At 42.8% G+C, this 26361-nt stretch overlaps 1 protein-coding gene across 1 annotated transcript in view; it reads right to left on the bottom strand.

The window, feature by feature from the left end:
* Nucleotides 1–26361, bottom strand: part of LOC138949516 (enolase-phosphatase E1-like) — a gene marked incomplete at its 3' end in the record, with an annotated part of 167093 nt that overhangs the window by 135218 nt on the left and 5514 nt on the right. Inside the window, 2 exon segments of the mRNA XM_070321344.1 lie at nt 640–699; nt 13229–15319. Of these exon segments, the coding sequence (XP_070177445.1) occupies nt 640–699; nt 13229–15319 (2151 nt within the window).

The following is a 26361-nucleotide window of genomic DNA, read 5'->3' as shown; positions in this document are numbered from 1 at the left end:
ACACTAAGCCCAACAAGTTAAGGATATTCCTTTTTTCCTTTATTTGGTGTTTATTTTTTCAATGGTATAGCCCAGATGTTACACAGCAGGTTTTTGGTCAGAAATATACGTGTATTTGAAGATCAGTTTTTCTTCTGCTGAAAAATGTGTTTCTGGAATCGGAGCAATATTTGGGTATGACGTCAGAGGTCTGTGACCACGCATACCCTAAAAAACTGGCGTTATTTGACGGCATGATTCACTTTCAACCGTCAAAACGGTAACTTTAACTGAATGATATTTTACATTTTTTACACCAACAAGTTTATTTGGTGTCCTACCTAACAAGTCATACACATTTCGTTCAAATCCGCCGCGCAGTTAGGCTGATCCAGCGTGTACAGAAGAGCGACCACAATCCGGAAAAAAACGATAAATGTTAGGTATGGTATGGGTTTAGAAAAAAAACAAAATTTTGCAAAGAAATTATAACCCGACTTTACCGTACTAGCGGTTCGGAGCGCTACTAACTGCGCTAACGGGTCTATCTGTCTTGGAGGCAAAAATCGTAAACCAATGATTTGAGAGTCACTGAGACTGCGACAGAGAGAATGATTGTATGCATCAGAAAAATAATTCTCTCTGCAAAGATAAACTTACCGAAATTTCCGTCTTCCCTAGAATCAATATCACAGGTTGTGCACAGACAGCTTGAATCGTCTGCACACAAACACAACAATCATGCCATGAAGAAACATATCAGCAAGACCACCCTTCTCACACACAGCAGTACAGTCATGACTAACCAAATACCAGCGATAGCAACATTCAAACAGACACAGCAATACAGTCATGCTGAAACATACTAGCAAGAGAAACATTCACACAGACAAATAAATACATACACAGCAATACAGTCATGCTGAAACATACTAGCAAGAGAAACATTCACACAGACAAATAAATACATACACAGCAATACAGTCATGGTGAAACATACTAGCAAGAGAAACATTCACACAGACAAATAAATACATACACAGCAATACAGTCATGCTGAAACATACACTGAACACAACAAGAAAATCAAATGCTGTTACGACTCGCCTTCGTCATGTCTGACTTTAAGTGAAACCCCCCTTTTAAGGGGTTACTTGTGTGTTCAAATCGCTCGACAGAAACATTACACATTTTGTGCACAGGTTCCTCTAAGCAATATGGACAGATGAAAAAAGGTGGTTGTCTTATTAATATTTTTTTAGCATTTTTTTTACTGGGGGTTGTCAAGTACGATTTTGCGAAAAACACTGCGATTCTTAACATGATCCCAACTGACATATTAGCTCTACAAATGATAAATGAAACATTAGTTTGTGTAGATAAATGAATGGAGAGTATAGCTTTATCATAAAACGGTACTTATCAACGTGCATTTTCAGAAAATGATCGAGGTTTCTCGAGGGCGTACACATAAAAATATCAATCCTTTAGTAGTAAAAACGTATTTTAAAAAAATTTGCTCCACAGAACATAACTAAACTTGAACACAGCTAAGTTCACTGTATACAGATACAATACCTGTAAACAAATTAAGTTGTTGCCTTATTGTCTGCTTCACAATTATTCCCGTACCAACCCCACACCCATATCTTGACTGACAAAAATGATAAAAAGAAATAATTTGGGAGCGCTGTAGGTCAGTTGGTAGAGCGCTGGACTTGTGATACATGAGTTTGAATCAGGGTGAAGGGTTGGGGGTCGGAACATTTGTGTGCAAAGTTTCATGAAGATCTGTCCAGTAAATTTCTATGAATCGCACACCACACACACACACACACACACACACACACACACATATATATATATACACCAGGGTAGATCAGTTAGTTTGTCTTCTTCTTCTTCTTGGCGTTCGCAGAGGTTACACAATCAGTCCAGCACTGGTGATAAATGTTGTCGTTTTCTCCAACTCCTGTCGACTGCCGTATAGTTTGGTCTGCAAGGGAGTTGGTGACGGCCACACTTCTTTTCGTTCCTCATCTAGTAAGGGACATCGCTGTAAGATGTGTTCCGCTGTTTGGTCCTCTTGACCGCAGGCACAGGTTGGTGATGGCGCCAGCTTGAACTTTCGGTTCATGTGAGCATTGAGCCTGTTGTGGCCAGTACGCAGCCTGATGAGGTTGACTTGCTGCTCTCTGGACATTGTGTGGTAGTCATCTCTGTTTGTCCTTGGCCTCATCAATGCCTTGATGATTGTCTTCTGCTCACTAAAGCTGACACTGTTTTCAGGTTGGTCTTCCACGGCTCCTTCTTTTGCCAGCTCATCTGCCCTTTCATTTCCTGGTATCCCACAGTGTGCTGGTATCCACTGGAGGACAACTCTTCTGGTTTGTCTGACCATCTGTAATGCTTTGGCCAGCTGTGGGAGTTTGTCGTTCTCTAGGGCCTGAAGGACTGAAAGGGCGTCCGAGAGGAAGACAACTTGGTAGCAAGGGTCTGCGGAGTCCTGAACGAAGGAGGCGGCCTGCATGAGAGCTTCTGCTTCTGCTTTATAGTTTGTGCAGTGTTTGCCAGTGGCAACGCTGGATGTAGCTGTATGTCCCCCAGGGAACTGGATGAGAATGCCTGCACCTCCATTGAGCACGGCGTTAGTTGCTGATCCATCAGTGTATACATGGATCCACGCCTCTTTTGGGTACTGTTCGTCGATCAGGGCTAAGGTGAGTGCCTGTCGAGCTGTGTCATTCTGATCTTCTCCTGAGGTAACATGTGGAACACTGGTGCAGATCTGGATGCCTGGTTTCTCTGTTGCCTTGGGGGTTTCCTCTTCTTCTTGAGTCAGAGGTAGAGTGTTCTGTGGAAGGACTTCCCTGTACTGTCGGGAAAGTCTCTTGCTCTCGTGTACAAAACTGCTCCGTTTAAGCCGGTTCTTGGTGAGGTTGCTCAGTCTGTGCTTCATGGGGTGGTCGGGTAGGCACTTGAGCTTCTCGGCCTGTACCATAGTCTTGGCTTCTCTTCTCTGACAGAGGGGTTGGATGGTGGTAAGCTTCTCCATTTCCTTGATGGGCGTGGATTTCATTGCACCAGTGATGAGTCGGAGGGCCTGGTTTTGCACACGGTCAAGGGTCTGCAGGTTTGTCTTGGCTGAGGTTGACCACGCTGTGGAGCCGTACTCGAGGTGGGGTCTGATTGTTCCCTGGTATACTGTCTTCAGTATCTTCTCGTTCGCTCCCCAGGTGGTACCTGCCAGCTTCCTGAGTATGGCTAGCTTGCGCCGGGCCTTCGTCTCTGCCTGTGCAATGTGTGGTTTCCAGGTCTGCCGCCTATCAAAGGTGACACCAAGGTACGTTGCTTCTTCATCCTCTCTCAGAGGAGTTCCACCAAGCCTAATGGTTCCGGCTTTCTGCTTTGGCGACAGTGTGAATAGGGTGGTGGAGGATTTCTCCTTGTTGATGGAGACGCACCAATCTTCTGCCCATGCGTTCAGCCTATCTGCCGCTTGCTGCATTCTGTAGGTGGCAGTACTTGCGTGCTCCTCCTTGCACCAGATCACAAGGTCGTCTGCGTAGAGAGCAGCTTTGATCCCCTTGGGCATCTCAGACACCAGATCGTCGATGAAGAGAAGGAAGAGTGTGGGGGAGAGGACTCCGCCCTGAGGGACGCCATGACGAAGGAGGAACTTCTTGCTTTTGGTCTGGTCGACGTTAACTCTTGCCCTGCGGTTATAGAGGTAAGAGCGAATCCACTGGTACATGTTGCTGGACACGCCTTTCCTCAGCAGTTTTACAAGGAGTCCATCTTTCCAGACCTTGTCAAAGGCCTTCTGAAGATCTATCCAGGTGACGAAGACCAGCTTCTGTTCCTGAAAGGCATCTTCAACTTCTTGCGCCAGGTAAGTGACCTGATCTTCAGTGCTGCGGAACTGTCGGAATCCAGCTTGCTCAGGGGCGAGGAGGTTCCTGGATTCCAGGTACCACCTGAGGCGCTCGTTCACAATTCTCTCCAGGGTCTTCACAACACAGCTGGTGAGGCTGATTGGGCGATAGCTGGTGGCCTTCTTTGGATCCTTCCCTTTTTTTAAGATGGGGATCATGATCGCTTCTCGCCAGAGTTGTGGTAGCGATCCTTCTTGCCAGCTGCTGTTGAAGACCTCGAGTAGCTTGTTCTCTGCTGCACTACCAAGGTGGGTTAGCATCTCGTTGGTGATGCCGTCTGGGCCAGGGGACTTCTTCGCCTTTGACTTTTTCAGAGCTGAGTGCAGCTCGTGGAGTGTGAGTGGTTGACTCATGGCGTCCACTGTCGACTGTCTGGCAGGTCTCTCTCTTTTCTCTCTTCTTGCTTCTCTCTGTTTCTCGGGGCTAACATGGAGGTTGCTCTCAGCTGCATAGCTTTCAGCAAATTGGTTGGCAGCATGCTTTCCAGTTAGCACCTTCCCGTTCTCTTCTAATGTGATCTTTCCTCTGCTGGTGTTCTCATCATTCAACTGCTTGGTGAGCCTCCAGAGCTTTCTGCCATCCTTTTCAAGGTTCAGAGAGCTTGTTTTCTCTTGCCAGCTTCTCCGTCTTGCCTGTAGCTTCTTTTTGAGAAATTTGGCTTTGGCTTCCTGGAGGCGGATGTTGTTGTTTTGTGACGGGTTGACTTCTGCTTCCCTTCTGGCGTCTGCCAGATCATCATCCAGTTCCTGCAATTCATTGCTCCAGTAGGGCTTATAGTCTCTCCTGGCACCCCTGGGAATGGACTCACGCGCTGCTCTGAGGATGCTCATGTTGAAGTCCTTCGCCACCATGTTGATGTCTCGACCCTCGACTCTGATGTCTTTGGTGAGTTCGCTGGTGCGGTGTCTAAAGAGGAACCAGTTCGCTCTTTTGTAGTTCCACCGTGGGAAGGAAGCTTCAGTGCAGGACTCCATGCCCAGGGTCAAAAAGACTGGCCGATGGTCACTTCCACCTAGCTGTTCTCCGACCTCTCTGCTGGTTAGCTGGTGCATGTCTTCCGTGCAGAAGGCTAGGTCAGGAGTTGATGTAGTGTGCCATCTTCTGGAGTAGAATGTAGGGCAGTCAAAGGGACTGTTCAAAAGGATGAGACCTTTGTCGTCCTGCCAGTTCTCCACCTCTTCTCCTCTCCGATCCAGGTGGTCATATCCCCAACTCTGTGAATGACTGTTGAAGTCACCCACCACGATGAAGTTGGAGGCCTTTGCAGGGATCGTGTCAAGGGCGAGGTGTCTATCATTGGGGCAGTAGAAGTTGACAAGATGGAATTCTGATGTCTTCGTCTGGATTCGAATCACCTGATATTCGGAGTCCTCCATGTGCGTTTCTATCAAACAGGCATTGATGTTGTTCCTGATGAGGGTCAGGATTCCTCCTTTGCTTCGGTCTGTTCTGTCGGACCTAAGGCATTGGTAGCCTCTCACTTTGAAGGACTTTTGGGGTGTCAGGTGCGTCTCCTGAATACAGCAGATGTTGATGTTCTTCTCATGCAGGATATGCTCCAACTCTGTCTTCTTGTTCAGGATACTTTCTGCGTTCCAGTGCATGACCTGAAAAGGTCGCTGCTGACTGGGTTTCTTCCTGGTTGTGGTGGTGCCAGTCACTTTCCTCCCGCGTCCCCTGGCGTGACAAGACGGACGGGAGGGACCTCCAGTAGTTGGGGCTGGGTCCCTTTGAGGCATGGGACCCGACGCTGCTCCACCCTGGGGGGTCCTCAATGGGCGAGCGCCATTTCCATCTGTGCTGGTTGATTGTGTCATCATTTGCGTAAGTGCGTGTACCCGTGGTTTGTTAGAATGCGCCGTGCGGCCCGGGTCCTCCGTCTTCAGCATTCGGGGTTTTCTGTCGGGGTTACCTCACCCTTAGCTCATGGCCCGTACGTCCTACCCTGAGAGCACAGGGGGGAGGATTTTCCGGGATCCCACCCGGAGCCAGTTTGGTCCGCGGCCGCAAGCGGCTGATCTCCATATCTGAAGACCGTTCCCCTATCCGCCACCCGTGGACGCGCTGGGTTGGGGGTGGTCGCCCCACTGAAAATCCCACACTGGGTTAAGAAAGATCAGCCTGTCCCAGTGTTAGTTTGTAAGGGGGGTGTTTTTAGAATTCAAGAGTGTAAATCGAGGTCGCAGAGCGCCCGAGACTGATCAAGGGGCATACGCCCCCCCCCCCCCCACCCCTCAACCCAAGAAAAAAAAAAATCGCACGTGAAATCCATTACACATTTTGAGCACATGTTTCTCTAAGCTATATGTCCCCAACTGCTGACAGACAAAAAACGTTGTTTTCTTATTCATTTTTTTATAAAAGTTTTGTCAGTTTTGAGGGGTACCGGGTGGACACATATGACCTTACAGAAAACACTGTAATTCGTAACACCATCCTAACTGACATTTTTATCTTTAGAAAAGATAAATAAAACATTACTTTGTGTAAATAAAAGAATGGAGAGTATCACTTTATTATAATACTGTACTTATCAATGTGCATGCCAAAAATTATCCAGGATTGGCGAGAGCGTACACATACAATTATCACTCAAAAACGTTGTAACACAAAATTGGCTCGACAGATCATAAACAAATTTGAACACAGCTAACTTCACTATATACCGTTGCAATTGCTTACTCCACAATTATTCCCGCACCACCCCCACCCCCATATCTTGACTGACAACAATTGATGAAAACATTCATTTGGGAGCCCAGTAGTAGGGTGTTAGGGAGAAGTGTGCAGAGTTTCATAAAAATCTGTATAGTAGTTTTCTCTGAATCGCAATACAAACACATACACCCAAACACTTGGTGCCGTTAGTGCACCGATACCCCCTGGCCTGCCAACCCCCCCCCCCTTCCCTCCTCCGATCCAATACCACCACCCCTCCACCACCCGCCCACCCCACTAAAAATCACACACACACACACACACACATACACACACACACACACACACACACACGCACACACACACACACACACACCAGGGTGGATTAAACAGTTTGTAAGATGAGTGTCAGTAGCCTACCGCAGCGACTCGACATTCCCCCCCCCCCCCCTCCCCTGGGACGTCTGTAAAGTCGACAAATCTGGCAGCGGAACGAAATTCAGAGGTGGTTGGAGCATCGAGTGCAGGGACGGGGCGATGTGAGAGCACAACAGGACAAAGAAACAGGTGTAAAGACGGGGGGGGGGGGGGGGGGGGGGGACCAAACAAAAACAAAAACAAAAACTCAGTGATGCCTCCAGACGATGTCATATCTTTATTAATGATAAGACGACATGTCTTCATTCTCTCTGTTCGATTCTTTGTCTTCTTTGCTTCTTTGTTTTAATGCACAGGGGCTTTCAAAACACGTGGGGTTTTTTTTGTGCAAAAGCTGCAGTTGAGTAAGTTGTTCATAATCTTTAAAGACTATATGCGTCCTATCGGAGGACGGGAAACAAAACTTGAGAAAGTGTCCCTTAAAAAAAATGCAGGAACACACAAGGGACAATATGTTTTACCTCTTTTCAAACGAATATATCTTTTGACCCGTGAACAAGTACTTCTGAAACTTGGTACACCATCCCTTGCAAACCATTTGGACTGTTGAAAGTGAATCATGCTGTCAAAAAACGCCATTTTCTAGGGTAGGCGTGGTCAGGGACCTGTGATGTCATACCTAAATTAAAATATTGTTCACATTTTAAAAACCCATTTTTGAGCAGAAGATAGGCAGATCTTCTAATAAACGTATGTTTATGACCAAAACACCTTTGTTTAAAACCTGGGCAATATCCCTGTAAATAATATCCTGAACTTGTTGTGCCCAGTGTATCACTCAACATGCATGTTTTTTTCACGAGTACGATTACTTTGACCTCTGCTGATGCTATTTTTCATCATGGGGGTAATGGTACGTTTTGCAGATATGTGCAGAAATGTCACGATCAATTGTTTTCATCTTTTAATATGTGATTGTAGGGACCCTGCTCGGCATGTTTCATTTTTTGGTTAAAATCGAATCGGAATAGATGCTCCAGAAAATATCTTCATGCGAATTGAGAAATCAATCTAATTCTAACCAACAAAAACGTCACGTTATTACACTATTTCCAGCCATATGGGAAAGGCACGTCACAATAGTTCAAACAAAAACACATCATTACAACACGCCTAAACCAGGCATTAATACCAAATCTAAAGTAGGTCTTGTGTTTGTAACTGATCGGGCAGAAACCCCATTCAACTACCAAGCCCTATCTGCATCTTGGCATGTCATCATTTTAAAATGTGTAGCATAAAATCTGTCCCATTGATTTCTCTCACTTTTGTCACACTTGTTTCATTACACTCTGACAATATCACACGCAAAAATATCAGCGAAATCTATTGTTTTCGTCAATCGGGGTCCGATCTTTTTAAGTAATCTGATATGTGATAAATGAAAAATAAGAACAGACCTTGATACTCAAAAGCCGCACTTATGAATGGTCATATATTTGTGCTTACAGTTACACATTGACAGTGTGACCTACGTAAATCATGATTTAGCCTGTGCATATCATGACTTGACAGTTGGTAGTTGTGAAAGATGTTCCATTCTCTCCTTTAGAAACTATAACATGCACGTGTTAAGCGACTCAAAACACGAAGGGGGGGGGGGGGGGTACCTCAGGTCACCACAGTGGCACGTTAAAGACCTCGGTCATTCTGCCATAAGTGCAGATGGCTGATACCACCTAATCACGCATACACTTGTATATCCCATCTAAAGTCGGTTTAAAACCCGGGAACATGCCCCGCCGTGAGGGAGTACAACTTGAATTTCTCTGACTTAAAACACCAGTATGAAAGTCCGTCGCGATATAACCTTCGTGGTTGAAAACGACGTTAAACACCAAATAAAGAAAGAAAGTATGAAAGTAGATTTTGGAAGTTGTGAGACAGCACCTTTTGACCTTGGCTCATATACAAACTTGCAGAACCACCATCACTAGCCTCATTCTCAACACCCTCTAAATTGTGAAAAATAAGAGATTTCCTTTTGTGAACAGCTCAGATCATGGGTCAATAAAGTGTTACACAGATGGTCAAAATTAAAGTACAAGACACTGTTGCTTAGTGTCTGTATGAAACTACAAGGTGAAAATAGAAAAAGAAAAAACGATTCTTGACTTTGATGGGTTTTTTCTGCTCGTAAACACACATTCTTCTACTCATCACAGCATGCCCCATTATTGAGTTTAAAACACCAATTAAATTTGTTTTGAATAAAACTGACAATTTTACAATAAGAATTTAGAGACCTGAATCAATTAGGTATATCATACTTAGTTTGACTTTTGCAAAACTAAGTAATTACACATTTAATTGAATCAGTCAGACAGACGGAGACACTAGTTAGAGAGACAGACAGAGGGCAAACACAAATCTGAGAAAGAAACCCCCTTTAAAAATGTTACCATGTTTGAAATGAAGGTGAAGCCATAATTCATCACCTTTCAGTTTGACGTCATGAGCGTGTTCCACACTTGAAATAACGTGCTTTTGGAGCTTGGAAGTATAATTTCCATTCAACGATCCGAGTTTGTTAGGTTTGAGCATATTTTCAACGTCAAACACCATGAAACTATATATATATTTGGAATCAGAAAATGATAAGGAATAGATAGAAGTTGTTTTTAAGTGTCTTTTTTCATAAATAAAGATAGTGGTTATTTATCAGTTTTCTTCATTTTTAAGCATAATTATCAATACAAAAAAAACAACTATAGTTTTAGATACAGGACGCAATAGGGAATACACCAATATAAATTTTCTGTTTCAAATATTAGTTTTTAAAAATTTGAAAAAATGACATATTTCGAACAAACGTTTCAATAACAAAACTTTATGTGACTAAGCTGAAATGCAATCCCATAATCCGGCCTAGATCTGAGATTGTGTGATAAGAAATTCGATCAAATTGATGAAAAACTGTACCTGTGAAAGTGCTGCCAGGACCTTTTGGCAAACGGTAAAATATGACGTCATCAATAAACGGAAAAACCTTCTCTGAGAAAATCCAGTCAAAAATATCAATATCAAATTTCATAAAGATCCACTCAGTAGTTTTTGAGATATGATCTGCAGTGTGAAAAAAAAAATCTCACGCCTAAAACGTAAACTCATTTGGTCGTGTTCTGCAGATACTATAATGTTTTTCTTTCCTAAAACACATTATAATAGTAGCCCTTCCCAATGCCTATGCTAAAACTGACTTGTCTTGGTTGTCAATGATTTTGCTACAGTGTGAGAACAAAAAGTCTAAAAAATCTCAGGCCCATAACCGATAACGCTGTAACACGAAAACTCATTTGGTCGTGTTCTGCCGATACTATAATGTTTTTCTTTCTTAAAACACACTATAATAGTAGCCCTTCCCAAATTGCAATGCTAAAAATGACTGGTCTGTGTTGTCAATGATTTTCTGCGAGAATGCGATCTATCTGTTTGTTGCAAAGACCGTGTGACACGAAAGTTATGAGCGGAAGACAAATCTGCTGAGTGCAATTACGTTTCAGAAGATAGTTGGTTAAAACAGTTTATCACTCAGACACGCAAAGGAACACTATAACTTTATTATTCAGGCCATATTTGCTTTCCTTTGTTATGTATGAAAGTACTGGCCTTGGTTGAAGAAAGTGACCTGTCGCTGTGCAACAACTTTGTCGCCATTTTCCGCCGTGTTTTGTAAAGACGTGTTTACTACCCACACATACAAAACGATGCTGTTGGTTCTTTTTATATTTAGTCAAGTTTTGACTAAATATTTTAACATCGAGGGGGAATCGAAACGAGGGTCGTGGTGTATGTGTGTGTGTATGTGTGTGTGTATGTGTGTGTGTGTGTGTGTGTGTGCGTGCGTGCGTGTAGAGCGATTCAGACCAAACTACTGGACCGATCTTTATGAAATTTGACATGAGAGTTCCTGGGATTGATATCCCCATACGTTTTTTTCATTTTTTTGATAAATGTCTTTGATGACGTCATATCCGGCTTTTCGTGAAAGTTGAGGCGGCACTGTCACGCCCTCATTTTTCAACCAAATTGGTTGAAATTTTGCTCAAGTAATCTTCGACGAAGCCCGGACTTCGGTATTGCATTTCAGCTTGGTGGCTTTAAAATTAATTAATGACTTTGGTCATTAAAAATCTGAAAATTGTAAAAAAAAATAAAAATTTATAAAACGATCCAAATTTACGTTTATCTTATTTTCCATCATTTGCTGATTCCAAAAACATATAAATATGTTATATTCGGATTAAAAACAAGCTCTGAAAATTAAATATATAAAAATTATTATCAAAATTAAATTGTCGAAATCAATTTAAAAACACTTTCATCTTATTCCTTGTCGGTTCCTGATTCCAAAAACATATAGATATGATATGTTTGGATTAAAAACACGCTCAGAAAGTTAAAACGAAGAGAGGTACAGAAAAGCGTGCTATCCTTCTTAGCGCAACTACTACCCCGCTCTTCTTGTCAATTTCACTGCCTTTGCCATGAGCGGTGGACTGACGATGCTACGAGTATACGGTCTTGCTGAAAAATGGCATTGCGTACAGTTTCATTCTGTGAGTTCGACAGCTACTTGACTAAATATTGTATTTTCGCCTTACGCGACTTGTTATTTTCTTATTGTTTGATTCATGCTTAGCAGTTTAGTATACTTTGTTTTCCTCTCAATTCAATGGATGGCTATAAAATAAGCATTTAAATGTGACGGTGTTAAAATTACCCATGATGAGCTGTTCACTTTTACAAGAACCATCATTTTCTAAAACTAATTGTTGGCTGGCCAAGACAAAACATGTGTACCCAGACACTTGAGTGATCTAATTTCTGACACTATGACATCATAACATAATGTCATCACTATCATTCCTTGGATAAACCTCGCAAAGGCTACAAGGTTAGACCTTTGTACGGGACGCTTTTAACTGCCTGCATCGGCAAAAAGTGGTTGTTCGGGGAGAAGTTCTTACTTGCCCTCTTCTGTCCAGCTACTGCCGTTGGTCAGTTAATACCTGTTCATACGACCTCGACAAACCTCGATCTTTTTTCTGCATGAACATTGATAATTAACGTAGTATGAGATTCATTGATGTACACAAAATAATGTTTTATTTATCATTTCTACAGCTAAAAAAGTCAGTTAGGATCACGTTCAAAACTACAGCGGTTTCCGCAAAATCATATTTGACCAACCCCAGATAAATATTTAAAGACAAACAAGAAGGGCAAAGCCCATACGACTCACATGCTTGACCTTGACCTTTACATGACCTTGACCTTCAGAGTCAAGGTCAAATAACTAAACCTAGCAATGACATCATACACGAAGAACTGCTTTACACATTTTTCCTACCAAAATACATGTGACCTTGACCCAAGGTCAAGGTCATCCAAGGTCATGCAACACAAAGCTGTTAATTCAAGACATAGGAAGTACAATGGTGCTTATTGGCTCTTTCTACCACGAGATATGGTCACTTTTAGTGGTTCACTACCTTATTTTGGTCACATTTCATAAGGGTCAAAGTGACCTTGACCTTGATCATATGTGACCAAATGTGTCTCATGATGAAAGCATAACATGTGCCCCACCTAATTTTTAAGTTTGAAACAGTTATCTTCCATAGTTCAGGGTCAAGGTCACTTCAAAATATGTATACAATCCAACTTTGAAGAGCTCCTGTGACCTTGACCTTGAAGCAAGGTAAACCAAACTGGTATCAAAAGATGGGGCTTACTTTGTCCTATATATCATATATAGGTGAGGTATTCAATCTCAAAAACTTCAGAGAAAATGGGAAAAATGGGAAAAATAGCTGTTTTTTAGACAACATTTATGGCCCCTGCGACCTTGACCTTGAAGCAAGGTCAAGATGCTATGTATGTTTTTTGGGGCCTTGTCATCATACACCATCTTGCCAAATTTGGTACTGATAGACTGAATAGTGTCCAAGAAATATCCAACGTTAAAGTTTTCCGGACGGCCGGCCGGCCGGCCGGACGGACGGACGGACGACTCGGGTGAGTACATAGACTCACTTTTGCTTCGCATTTGAGTCAAAAAGGGGTCATAAGGGATACCTTTTTTTTTATTCTACAGATTTGTACATATTGCTCAAAGCAACCTGTGCACATAATGTGTAATAAATACACTAGTATACCCTTGAACGAGCCAGCATTTCAACCTGGTATTCGTTGGAAAACATGCTGTCACTTACTATTTGCAGCTCTTTCACCTCTGTGGACGACGCTGTACACGGCACGCTTGTGAGGTGTTGCCTTGCTGTCAACTGACATCGCCTCCGCTTCCATAGTGTTCCCACCTTCTTCCAGGACCACAGTTCTCTCTTTCTCTCGTGGCGGTTGAGCCGCAGAACTACTTTCGTTCGCACGTCTTTCACGGGGGTTCTTGTTGGTGTCTGCTTCGTTGGTGACTTTTTTTGCGGCCATTGCACTGGGCTCTTTCCCAAAGGGGGGTGAGGCTGTACCATTTTCATAGCCGTATGTCTTGCCAAAATGTGGTACGGGCTCTAATTTGCTCTGATTTTTCTTCAGAGACAAGGCGACTGCATCCAATCCTTCATTGTCTTGTTGGAGGGGAGAAGAGGTTGTTCCCTTCCATGTGGCATCATGTCTCCACGGATCGGGCGTGTAGCCTGGTACTGTCTCATCTTTCTGTGTGTGTTGAGACACCAGGTCGTTTTCAAACCGGTCTTTCGTTGGGGAAGCGGACTCCGCCTTGTGTTCATTCTGCCCTTTCCTGGCGTGCTGTACTATGTCCCCTTCATTCTGCCTTTTCTGAGGGAGTAGGGGTGCTGTATGTGTTTCACTAAGGACCTTTTTGAGATTGGTTAAGACAGCCTGCTTTTCTTTGTGGTCTTTGTGGATGTGGTCCTCTTTTGTTTCTTTGATGGAGCCTTTTCCTGGTGTTTCTTTGATGGAGCCTTTTCCTGGTGTTTCTTGGATGGAGCCTTTTCCTGGTGTTTCTTGGATGGAGCCTTTTCCTGGTGTTTCTTTGATGGAGCCTTTTCCTGGTGTTTCTTTGATGGAGCCTTTTCCTGGTGTTTCTTTGATGGAGCCTTTTCCTGGTGTTTCTTTGATGGAGCCTTTTCCTGGTGTTTCTTTGATGGAGCCTTTTCCTGGTGCTTCTTTGATGGAGCCTTTTCCTGGTGTTTCTTTGATTGAGCCTTTTCCTGGTGTTTCTTTGATGGAGCCTTTTCCTGGTGTTTCTTTGATGGAGCCTTTTCCTGGTGTTTCTTTGATTGAGCCTTTTCCTGGTGTTTCTTTGATGGAGCCTTTTCCTGGTGTTTCTTTGATGGAGTCTTTTTCTGGTGCTTCTTTGATGGAGCCTTTTGCTGGTACTTCTTTGTTGGAGCCTCTTTCAAGTGCTTCTTTGTTGGAGTCTCTTTTAAGTGCTTCTTTGGTGGAACCGTTTCCTGGTGCTTCTTTGTTGGAGCCTCTTTCAAGTGCTTCTTTGGTGAAACCGTTTCCTGGTACTTCTTTGTTGGAGTCTCTTTCAAGGGCTTCTTTGGTGGAACCGTTTCCTGGTGCTTCTTTGTTGGAGCCTCTTTCAAGTGCTTCTTTGGTGGAACCGTTTCCTGGTACTTCTTTGTTGGAGCCTCTTTCAAATGCTTCTTTGTTGGAGTCTCTTTCAAGTGCTTCTTTGTTTGAGCCTCTTTCAAGTGCTTCTTTGGTGGAACCGTTTCCTGGTACTTCTTTGTTGGAGCCTTTTAGTGGACGTCGGGACACTGTGCCGCTTTCATCTTGGGTTTTCCCTTTCCACCGGCCTTCTGTTTGGTCCCAAACCGCCATCATTTTCTTTGGCTTGCTGCGACCGTCTGCTTCATTCCAAAACGCCATTGTTTTCTTTGGCTTGCTGCGACCGTCTGCTTCATTCCAAAACGCCATTGTTTTCTTTGGCTTGCTGCGACCGTGTGCTTCATTCCAAAACGCCATTGTTTTCTTTGGCTTACTGCGATCGTCTGCTTCGTTCACAACCGCCATGGTTTTCTTTGGTTTACTCCGAATCGGGGGCGTTTCGTTGTCATCGTTTTTCAAGTGAAGGTCTAATGCCTGTTCTTCCCTGGGGATATCCTTCACAGGAGACAACACGGGACCCGCGTGTTCTGTGTCCTTGACCTTCTGACGAGCGACAGTGACTCCTTCGCTCTGGTCGTGCTGAGAGAGAGGAACACTGGTCTTCTGGTCGTTGGGATGGGACGACGTCTTTTGCGACTCTTCTTCATCGTGCGTCGCACTGTGTGAGCTGTGCCAAGAGAAGGCTCGTAAATCATTGGTGCTGCCTCCTGCTAAAAATAGAAAGTAATTATGTCGTATAAGAGCATAACTAATGTTTCAAATGACTTAAAGCCTTAATCCGCCTCAAATGAGGTTTACAGAATGATGGAATTTTTTTACGAAATAAGCAATTCTAACCTTATGGAACACACTTGCACTAGCTTTTAACATCATTAAATGACACAGTTTGCTCGAATGGCTATTTAGCATGCGTAGACTACACACCAGTTTTCGTTGTTTACTCAACCCCTGAATCATCGTGGACCCATGTGACCCAGATTCCCCTTTTCACATACAAGATCAGTTAAGTCGTCAGTTTGTGGTTTCAATGCGACTCGCTGTATCTGCAATAGCACGTTATTGTGTACCTCTGACTCTAAAATGCAACAAACGACTGCGTGTGGCACGAACTGAGCGGTGGCGGTTGACCGTTCAAAGAAACTGGCGATATGCAGAAAATGTGTCTGCTTGGGAAAGCAAGACCTTGCATGACTTGCTTCTGGGCTCTTTTTTTTCATAGTTTCAGATTGAAACTTCGCGCGACACAAACTGGTTTGGCAGGAGAGCGACTTCGGAGTTCGTGACATCAAACGTTCAAAAACAAACTGCATTGTTTGGGTCAAAATGCGTCATGTTTGACTGGTGTGCTGTTCCTCCAGATTGTTGCAGCGTAAGCTCAATATGTTGTGCGTGCACAAATTACAACAGTTAGCATGGACTAAATAAATTTAGTTTTCATGTAAATGTTTACGGTACAAATGCAGATTTCTTCTGTGGTCTTTTAGAAGACATAACAAATGTTTTTGGGAGTTTTTTTTGTTTGTTTTTTGCAAACAATTTAAAAAGGTAGGGCAACGCACAGCTTAGACACGTCTTTTGACAAACTTGGGACCATGACTATTTAAACAAGAAAAGCAAATGCTTTATACGACTCTCCTTCTTCATCTCCCTTAGGGTTTTGTAGGTCTTAAAGGAGGATTCCACTACCTATGAACACCCCCCCCCCCCCCTAAAACAAAGAAGCTGATCCAGCTTCATAAAATAATGTTCAAGTGTTTTTAAAAAACAGAAATTTTACGGCCGACTGACTGACACAAATTTGATTCTAATGTGGGGAGGTTCTCTCTCACTCTCAACTCAAACAGACTGGATGGCGGGGTTCATTGTTTTATTTCAAACCCTACGTGGAACTAGCACGCAATTACAGTGAAATCAACCCTTCTCTGCCGACATCAACACAGGTACATGTACACAAATTGAACAGGCTACATGTGGAGCAAAGTCTCTTTTCCCTAGATAAACTGAGCGGGCAAAATGCCTCTTTTTCCTGGGGCTACCACGATACTCTGAAGCAAGGCTATGTCTATCGCAGCGAGAGGTCAGCGGAGTCGAACAATGAACTGAATACTTATGCTGGTACCCGAGGCTATTTATACTGTCCGTGCGGACCACTCGAAAGCGCCTCTTTCATCTCATAAAAACGGCTCTCAATCCCTGTCTGACAGCCAAATCTGTGTTTGTTTAGAAACGTTGACAGCTGATAACTTTACTAAAAAAAAATGCACACATTAGAAATCGGTTTGTTGCTATAAAACCAGCATGAAAAATACTTTTAAACCATGTTATAAGATATAACTTTAGAAGTCCAGACCAAAAAGAAATTATGATTAATTACTCAGAACACATGACCGATTAACGATCAAAACCCAGCAAAATAAAGATTGCTAAACTCTATCACTTCCTGTACCAATTACAATTCACTCCATTACAAAATGAACTCCTGAACTTTCCATACATGTGTCATACTTGTGGTAAAATGGAACTTATGACAAGTTATCTGACGTAAAACTTGACAGAAACACAGTTGCCAAAATAACGCGTGTGACGTCACGCGGTGAGACACCGGTCAAACTGAGGAAAACTTTGATTTACTTGATCCAAACATTTATTAATGCACTTTAACTCAAAAAGTATCTTAAGGGAATAAGAAATGAAGTGCACTAAGTTACATTTACGAAAAAGTTACAATTATGGAGATAATAAAGGAATTCCATACGTCACCTACTGGGCGCTAAAACTCAGATAGCGTCGAAGGTTTGGGTCGGAGCTGATCGAACATTAAAGCAATTTAAGGAACAACAGGGCCTTAAAAAGTACTTAAGCACGAACATACAGCAACATAGTGTCTATATCCATTCATTATTGACATCTAAAAGTAATAAATAGCCTTAGATTGCATAAAATAGCACAGTCAACCCAAGCAATCTAAAAATAGATTTTAGACGGAATAAAACATGGCCGCCGCTCAGATGTAAACAAGCAGTTCGTGTCGTCTGCTAAGGCGCAGAAAGTTTTTTAGGGCACTTGCTGTAAGGGCAAAAGTCTGTTAGGGCACTTGGCTGTAAAGGCACTTGCTGTAAAGGCACTTGCTGTAAAGGCAAAAGTATAGGGCACTTGGCTGTAAGGGCGCTAAAAGTGCACATTGTCACACTAATGTGACCTGTATCAATCCATTTAGTTATTGAACCCAAAGAATATTTCACATACACTCTTCAAAAAAAGTTAAGTATCACTTTTTTACAAGCACGCCACACAAAACAGACAAGACCGAATTCTTTCATTTTTTTTATATTTAGTCAAGTTTTGACTAAATATTTTAACATCGAGAGGGAATCGAAACGAGGGTCGTGGTGTATGTGTGTGTGTATGTGTGTGTGTGTATGTGTGTGTGTGTGTGTGTGCGTGTAGAGCGATTCAGACCAAACTACTGGACCGATCTTTATGACATTTGACATGAGAGTTCCTGGGATTGATATCCCCATACGTTTTTTTCATTTTTTTGATAAATGTCTTTGATGACGTCATATCCGGCTTTTCGTGAAAGTTGAGGCGGCACTGTCACGCCCTCATTTTTCAACCAAATTGGTTGAAATTTTGGTCAAGTACTCTTCGACGAAGCCCGGGGTTCGGTATTGCATTTCAGCTTGGTGGCTTAAAAATTAATTAATGACTTTGGTCATTAAAAATCGGAAAATTGTAAAAAAAAATAAACATTTATAAAACGCTCCAAATTTACGTTTATCTTATTCTCCATCATTTGCTGATTCCAAAAACATATAAATATGTTATATTCGGATTAAAAACAAGCTCTGAAAATTAAATATATAAAAATTATTATCAAAATTAAATTGTCGAAATCAATTTAAAAACACTTTCATCTTATTCCTTGTCGGTTCCTGATTCCAAAAACATATACATATGATATGTTTGGATTAAAAACACGCTCAGAAAGTTAAAACAAAGAGAGGTACAGAAAAGCGTGCTATCCTTCTTAGCGCAACTACTACCCCGCTCTTCTTGTCAATTTCACTGCCTTTGCCGTGAGCGGTGGACTGACGATGCTACGAGTATACGGTCTTGCTGAAAAATGGCAGCTACTTGACTAAATATTGTATTTTCGCCTTACGCGACTTGTTTAATTATATAATTGAACAACCAAGGAGTAATGCCAAACAAAGCAAAGATCGAACGCGGCAGCGACAACTTAGCTAGAGTGTGTCAAACGTGACAACCCTCAAAAATGGAATTCACAACAATGTGAATCAGTGTCAATAACGCGTGTGCCCTCCGTTGTGTGCCAGGCATTCAACACATCGTTGGCGCATGGAGTGGATCGGGTTGCATAGAATGCTCTGGGAACTCCATTCCACTCCTGCTGGAGCCATTGCAGCAGTTGACCCAGATTGGCAGGAGGAGGGTGATGTTGCTGTACCCGACGACAAAGCTCGTCCCACATGTGCTCTAAGGGGTTCAGGTCCGGGCTGTTGGCTGGCCACAGCATCCTGTTGACCCTGGCCTGCTGGATGAAGGTGTTTACAGCTGCAGAGCGATGGGGAGGTGCGTTGTCATCCTGAAGAATCGCATGAGGGCCGATCGCTTGGAGGGGTGGAACGACCAGGAGTTGCAGGATCTCATTCTGGTAGCGGACACCGGTCAAGTTGCCCACTACATGGTATAGAGGTGTCATTAGACGTGTGCTGATCATGTTGATCCCTCCCCAGACCATCACAGAGCCTCCGCCAAAAAGCTGTCGTTCCAGAACAGCGCCTTCTGCGAAGCGCTCTCCGCGACGCCTCCACACTCGGATGCCACCATCAGCAGGTTCCAAGCAAAAGCGGGACTCATCTGTAAACAACACCTGAGCCCACTGCTGACGTTGCCACCTCACATGTTGAGTGCACCAGGCTCGGCGAGCTGGTCGGTGATTAGCAGTCAGGGTTGTTCCTCGGACTGGACGCCTTGCACGCAAGCCAAAGTTGTGTAAGCGGTTTCGGATCGTCTGACCACTAACAACAGTGTTGGTGGTAGCTTGTAGGCGTTGCCTAATGGTGTTTGCCGTAGCCATTCTTTGTTGCATGGCCTGCCTCTGAATGAAGCGATCCTATCTTTGTGTGGTGACTCTGGGCCGACCAGAACGTTGTCGCTCCTGCACTCTTCCAGTTGCTTGGAATCTCTGTTTTAGTCTGATGACGACAGAGGGAGCCACTGCAAGCCTCTGGGTCACTTGCCTGGCAGCAACACCGTCTTGTAACCGTTACCATCCTATTGCCCTTCCTCTATCCAAATCGCTCAGTTTTCTTCGTGGGGGCATTTTGCTACTGTGCATAATTGTGTCAGCGTGTCAACCTTTAAACACAAGCTGGTGAGCGATGTTCATAGCCAGGACCCTGTTGTAGCACGTGCATCACAACCTTTTGCCCTGGCATGCGTTCCGCAAATTTCATGGGGCTATAAAAAACACCCTTTTTCTTCCAAAATGCAGAAGCTTTTGAGAAGTCCCACAAAGGGAAATAACTCTGCCTGCCAAACCAAATTCTAGGTCAAGACTCATTGATCATTTGTTAATTCAAACACATTAATCTTTTAATTATTATGTCGATTTTTAATTTTTTGGCAATTTTTTATATTATATCCGTTTTTTCAATCGATCCTTAACTTTTTTTCAAGAGTGTATATTCAAACCAATCTCCTTCCCACCGCCATCACAAGGCTGACATACTCAACATCCACCAAATTCTTTTTTGAAAAAAAAGAGATTTTTTTAACAAGAATCATAATAATTACTCATTTTTTTTATATAGACCAAATTCAGTTTTGGTTAATTGTTAATTGGCGTTTAACGTCGTTTTTAACCGCGAAGGTCATATCGCGACGGAGGGAAGGGGGGAGATGGGATAGAGCCACTTGTCAATTGTTTCTTGTTCACAAAAGCACTAATCAACAAGAAGGGCAAAGCCCATACGCAGACCTGTTTACCCCCATAAGTGTTTTGGAGTAATGCTCAGCCCCAAAAATAGTAATCCTGGCACAAAAATAGTAATCGTCCAGCATTCGTCGCCAATTACAACGCCGCGGCACATGACAACTGTGTCTGCGAAACGCAATCATGCACATATATCCATCATTTACAAACAAAACACATCAGTCAGTTTTTGTAGTCATCATAATTTCAAAGAAGATCCCATCAAAAGCACATGCATCACTGCGTTTTTTTCGTTTGCTCATAGTAGGCCTTTTTCAGTGTGTCAAGCGCTTCTCTACTGTACTTGCGCTTGCCGAATGAGTGAGGGCGAAACTTCACCACTAGAATAAGGCTCTCCAGCGTCTTGTCAGACAGACATGATCTCTGGTCAGTCCTGTGCTTTTTCACCCCATTTTGCCATTGAAAAAAACAATGCCAAACATGTGAATTGATTAAAAAAAAAAAAATAAAAAAAAAATTTTTAATTTTTTTTTTAATTTTTTTATTTATGAAAATCGTAGTCTTTACACGGATAGCGGAATGGCGTATTTTTTGCAGAAAATCGTAATAAATTACGCCAAAATCGTAAGGGTAAACAGGTCTGCATACGACTCACATGCTTGACCTTGACCTTTACATGACCTTGACCTTCAGGGTCAAGGTCAAATAACTAAACCTAGCAATGACATACACTAAGAACTGCTTTACACATTTTTCCTACCAAAATACATGTGACCTTGACCCAAGGTCAAGGTCATGCAACACAAAGCTGTTAATTCAAGACATAGGAAGTACAATGGTGCTTATTGGCTCTTTCTACCATGAGATATGGTCACTTTTAGTGGTTCACTACCTTATTTTGGTCACATTTCATAAGGGTCAAAGTGACCTTGACCTTGATTATATGTGACCAAATGTGTCTCATGATGAAAGCATAACATGTGCCCCACATAATTTTTAAGTTTGAAACAGTTATCTTCCATAGTTCAGGGTCAAGGTCACTTCAAAATATGTATACAATCCTTGCGACCTTGACCTTGAAGCAAGGTCAACCAAACTGGTGTCCAAAGATAGGGCTTACATTGCCCTGTATAGCATGCATAGCTAAAGTTGCCATTCTCGATAACTTCAGAAAAAAATGCGAAAATGTGAAAAATGGTCGTTTTAAGACAACAATTACGGCCCCTGTGACCTTGAACTTGAAGTGAATTCAAGTTGCCGCACATGTTTTTTCAGATCTTGTAACCATACACCATCAGGCCACATCAGGTGTTGATAGACTTAATAGTGTCTAAGAAATATCCAACGTTAAAGTTTTCCGAACGGACGGACGGACGGACGCCGGGACGGACGGACGACTCGGGTGAGTACATAGACTCACTTTTGCTTCGCATGTGAGTCAAAAATGTGCTCCAGGGGCTTGCAACGTAGTATAATATATGACCTTACTGGGAGAATGCAAGTTTCCAGTACAAAGGACTTAACATTTCTTACATACTGCTTGACTAAAATCTATACAAACATTGACTATATTCTATACAAGAAACACTTAACAAGGGTAAAAGGAGAAACAGAATCCGTTAGTCGCCTCTTACGACATACTGGGGAGCATCGGGTAAATTCTTTTTCGTCCCAATCAATATGGGACCCACCCTAACCCGCGGGTGGTGAGTTGTGGTTAGCCAAGAGAAAATCTGTATACTTAGACACTTGAGTGGCCTCATTTCTGACACTCTGACATCATAACATGATATCATCACTAAAAATCTAGCCAAGACTGTGACCAAATCAAACAATGACATCATAGCTTAATGAAGTCAAGACTTATATCCTTGATAGCTCAGTGGACATTTTCAGTGGTGAAAATCTTTTCCAGCATACATTTTCATGCTGGGACTCTCCAATTTAAAGCCATATGTACTCAATGACTATACACGCTAATTGCTTTACCAACAGCTGGAGACAGACTAAATTAAGTTCCCTGCAAAATATTGTGGTCTAGGACCCCTTAAATGTTGAGATATTTGAATTTTCATTTTGATCTGGATCGTCCTATTTATAGATTTGGCAACACATGTAACGTTGATGCAAGGGAGAGAACACCGCGGCTTTGTTGACATCCTCACTTTTTCAGAGGCTAGAACAAGCTGTAATGCATGTATTATGGTCCGCGCATGGTGACGTATCGTCATTAGGGACATCCAGATTCAACCTTCGTCAGACGAACATTCGTCGGTGGTGGGGATTTCCTCTCTATTTTTAACTTTGTGCCTCAATGCGCATGCGCTTGGTTTTTGGCGCTCACCACTGCTTGCCGAAGATCGGGATCTGCGTGGTGAAAAAGGCATGTTTGACGAACCTCAATCAGCAATCTTCGTGAGTACTTTTAGTCCTTTTCATAATGTTAAAAATATGTTTTATGTGCGCAGTGTTAAAGTTTAATATCTTTACGACGCTTCTGTGGACTGTGCATCTGTAAACTGTTCATTTTGGAGGCGTAGTGCATGAACACGGATACCCACACAAAACTCAGAACTTGAGTCGACGGGCGACATATCCTGCCAATTATCTCCCTTGATCTCTCTTGCACAAGACACTTGTTTCCACTAGACCTATTTGTTTTAGAGTTGGGAGATTATACAGGAATGAATCGAAAAATCGAAAAAAAATTCAGTGTTGCTTGTGTACCCAGCATATTCTAGATGTCTGGAATATTCCGATAAAAAAGACTCGTCATATATAACACAACTCGTCATCACTGTTTCGAAAAACAGACGAACGCACGAAGAACTTCGCGTAGATCTGGACCGAAATTAGAAAGTGGTGACCGTGACGGGATGTGACGTCACCACTTCAACAAACTCGCGAACATCGGAACTCACGAACTTTTGACGAAGGCAAATCTGGATGTCTCTAGTATATGGTCTTATGGTGCGTTTGACATCGATTGTGGGCAAACTACACTTTGTAAACACGGGAGTGCGTTAGTATGCCTTTAATGCAAACAAGCCAAAATTGTGTAATGTCTGCTGATTACCAACACTTACAATTTTGTGAAATGTGGAGGCTTTTGCTCCCAAAATAACTGAGAAACCTCAATGTAAAGCTTTAACAAACGTGACCCTGCTGTGACGCCAAACGGTGACGGGTGTCAACCAAACTACGGTCACGTCAGTAGATAATCAAACCCTTCAAGTGTTCAAAGTTGCAAAGCTCTAGCTCCAAAAACGCCTCAGATAACGTCAATGTTCAGTTATCATGAATCGAACAAGACCCTCTGTGACCCAAAAACTTGACAAGGGTTAAGACCCCCCCAATAGAACACTTCGTCCCCTTCGAGAAAAACTTCCTTCCTTTTTACCCCTAACCGCCCCCCCCCCCCCCCCCCTCTCCCTGGACCAACCTACCCCATAGAAGAATCCTTTCCTTTTAAGACCTTAACCCCCGATAAGACCCTCCACCTTTGCAAGACCCTGTTTTTATATTTAGTCAAGTTTTGACTAAATATTTTAACATCGAGGGGGAATCGAAACGAGGGTCGTGGTGTATGTGCGTATGTGTGTGCGTGCGTGTGTGTGTGTGTGTGTGTAGAGCGATTCAGACTAAACTACTGGACCGATCTTTATGAAATTTGACATGAGAGTTCCTGGGTATGAAATCCCCGAACGTTTTTTTCATTTTTTTTGATAAATGTCTTTGATGACGTCATATCCGGCTTTTCGTGAAAGTTGAGGCGGCACTGTCACGCCCTCATTTTTCAACCAAATTGGTTGAAATTTTGGTCAAGTACTCTTCGACGAAGCCCGGGGTTCGGTATTGCATTTCAGCTTGGTGGCTTAAAAATTAATTAATGACTTTGGTCATTAAAAATCTGAAAATTGTAAAAAAAAATAAAAATTTATAAAACGATCCAAATTTACGTTTATCTTATTCTCCATCATTTGCTGATTCCAAAAACATATACATATGTTATATTCGGATTAAAAACAAGCTCTGAAAATTAAATATATAAAAATTATTATCAAATATGTTTTTCCAAATCAATTTAAAAACACTTTCATCTTATTCCTTGTCGGTTCCTGATTCCAAAAACATATAGATATGATATGTTTGGATTAAAAACACGCTCAGAAAGTTAAAACGAAGAGAGGTACAGAAAAGCGTGCTATCCTTCTCAGCGCAACGAATACCCCGCTCTTCTTGTCAATTCCACGTGCACTGCCTTTGCCAGGGGCGGTGGAGTGACGATGCTACGAGTATACGGTCTTGCTGCGTTGCGTTGCGTTCAGTTTCATTCTGTGAGTTTGACAGCTACTTGACTAAATATTGTATTTTCGCCTTACGCGACTTGTTTTTAGATTCCGGTTCACAACCTCTGTAAGCTTACCCAAATTTTAAAGATTCCTGCTTTTTTTAGACCCGACTTTTTCAGGGTTTTGAAGAACTTAAAAGCAACATTCCACTACATATGATCCTCCCCCCCCCCCCCCCCCCCCCAACAAATTTTTTATTGTTTTGTTTTTGCTCCAGCTTCATAAAAATAATGTCCAAGAGAACGTTTACGTCTGACTGATTGACACAAACTTGATCCCAGTGTGACCTATATTAATTCATTTAGTTATTCAACCCTAAGAATATTCCAGATACAAATGTGCACCACCCCGACCCCCTTCCCTGACATACTCAACATCCACCAAATTCACCCAGGTGTGTATTCCCTGTATACAGGGACAAGGCCTACAGAGAATGCACTCAATTTTGGTCGACTTAGACCCCTTCTGAATCAGTGTTAGAAGAAGACGGACCTGGCACTCCCACCGAGGTTGCCCTTGAAACACTGCACACTGGTCAGTGAAGCAGCTGCGGGGAGCCATGTTTGGTGTTGTGTTTCATTGACATGGTGCTTGAGATCGTGTTACATGAAGGGGGGGGGGGGGGGCTTGTCATTCTCTCTTGAGAACTTCTCTCGGGAGATTCTGGTTCTTGACATATAAAACGTATTTGAACATCATGATTTAGGCATGAGCATGTTATCGTGTTTATACCAACTATCCGACGGGCTCAATGACAATGGCTTGGTGGTAAGGGGAACGTCGTGGGTTCGAATCCCGGCCGCGCCTGGTGGGTTCAGGTGGAGATTTTTCGGATCTCCCAGGTCAACTGATGTGCAGATCTGCTGGTGACTTATCTCCCTTCGTGTGTACATGCAAGCACAAGACCAAGTGCGCACGGAAAAGATCCTGTAATCCATGTCAGAGTTCGGTTGGTTATAGAAACACAGAAATACACAGCATGCTTCCTCCGAAAGCAGCGTATGGCTGCCTAAATGGCGGGGTAAAAACGGTCATACATGTGAAAATCCCCTCGTGCAAAAACAACCGAGTGTACGTGGGAGTTTCAGCCCGCCAACGCAGAAGAAGAAGAAGATACCAATCATCCTCTTTTCCTTGGCTTGTAAAGTACATGTTGAATGTGAATGTCACAAATTAAGTGCGGGTCAAACGTCACGTAGAGATCGATGCCTAACCTACATTCAGAAACCTGAAATCTTTTTCGATTTCGCTTTTCATAGCGTAATCATGTTCTGGATTTTTTTTTCTTGTCATATATGCATGACTGTGCATTTGGGCTTGCTGCAGGACTGGAACCATTCGCTCAACCATTTCTTCTTTGTCTTGTGGTTGGGTTTTCGAAGAACGATTTGATTTGCCATGAAACAAGCCACTGAAAGTGTATGTACACAAAACAAAA

Source organism: Littorina saxatilis, linkage group LG15 (assembly GCF_037325665.1).
Source record: "Littorina saxatilis isolate snail1 linkage group LG15, US_GU_Lsax_2.0, whole genome shotgun sequence".
In the NCBI taxonomy this organism is placed as follows: Eukaryota; Metazoa; Mollusca; class Gastropoda; order Littorinimorpha; family Littorinidae; genus Littorina; species Littorina saxatilis.
Note: the sequence above shows the minus strand (reverse complement) of the source record. Positions and strands in the feature narration are given on the sequence as shown.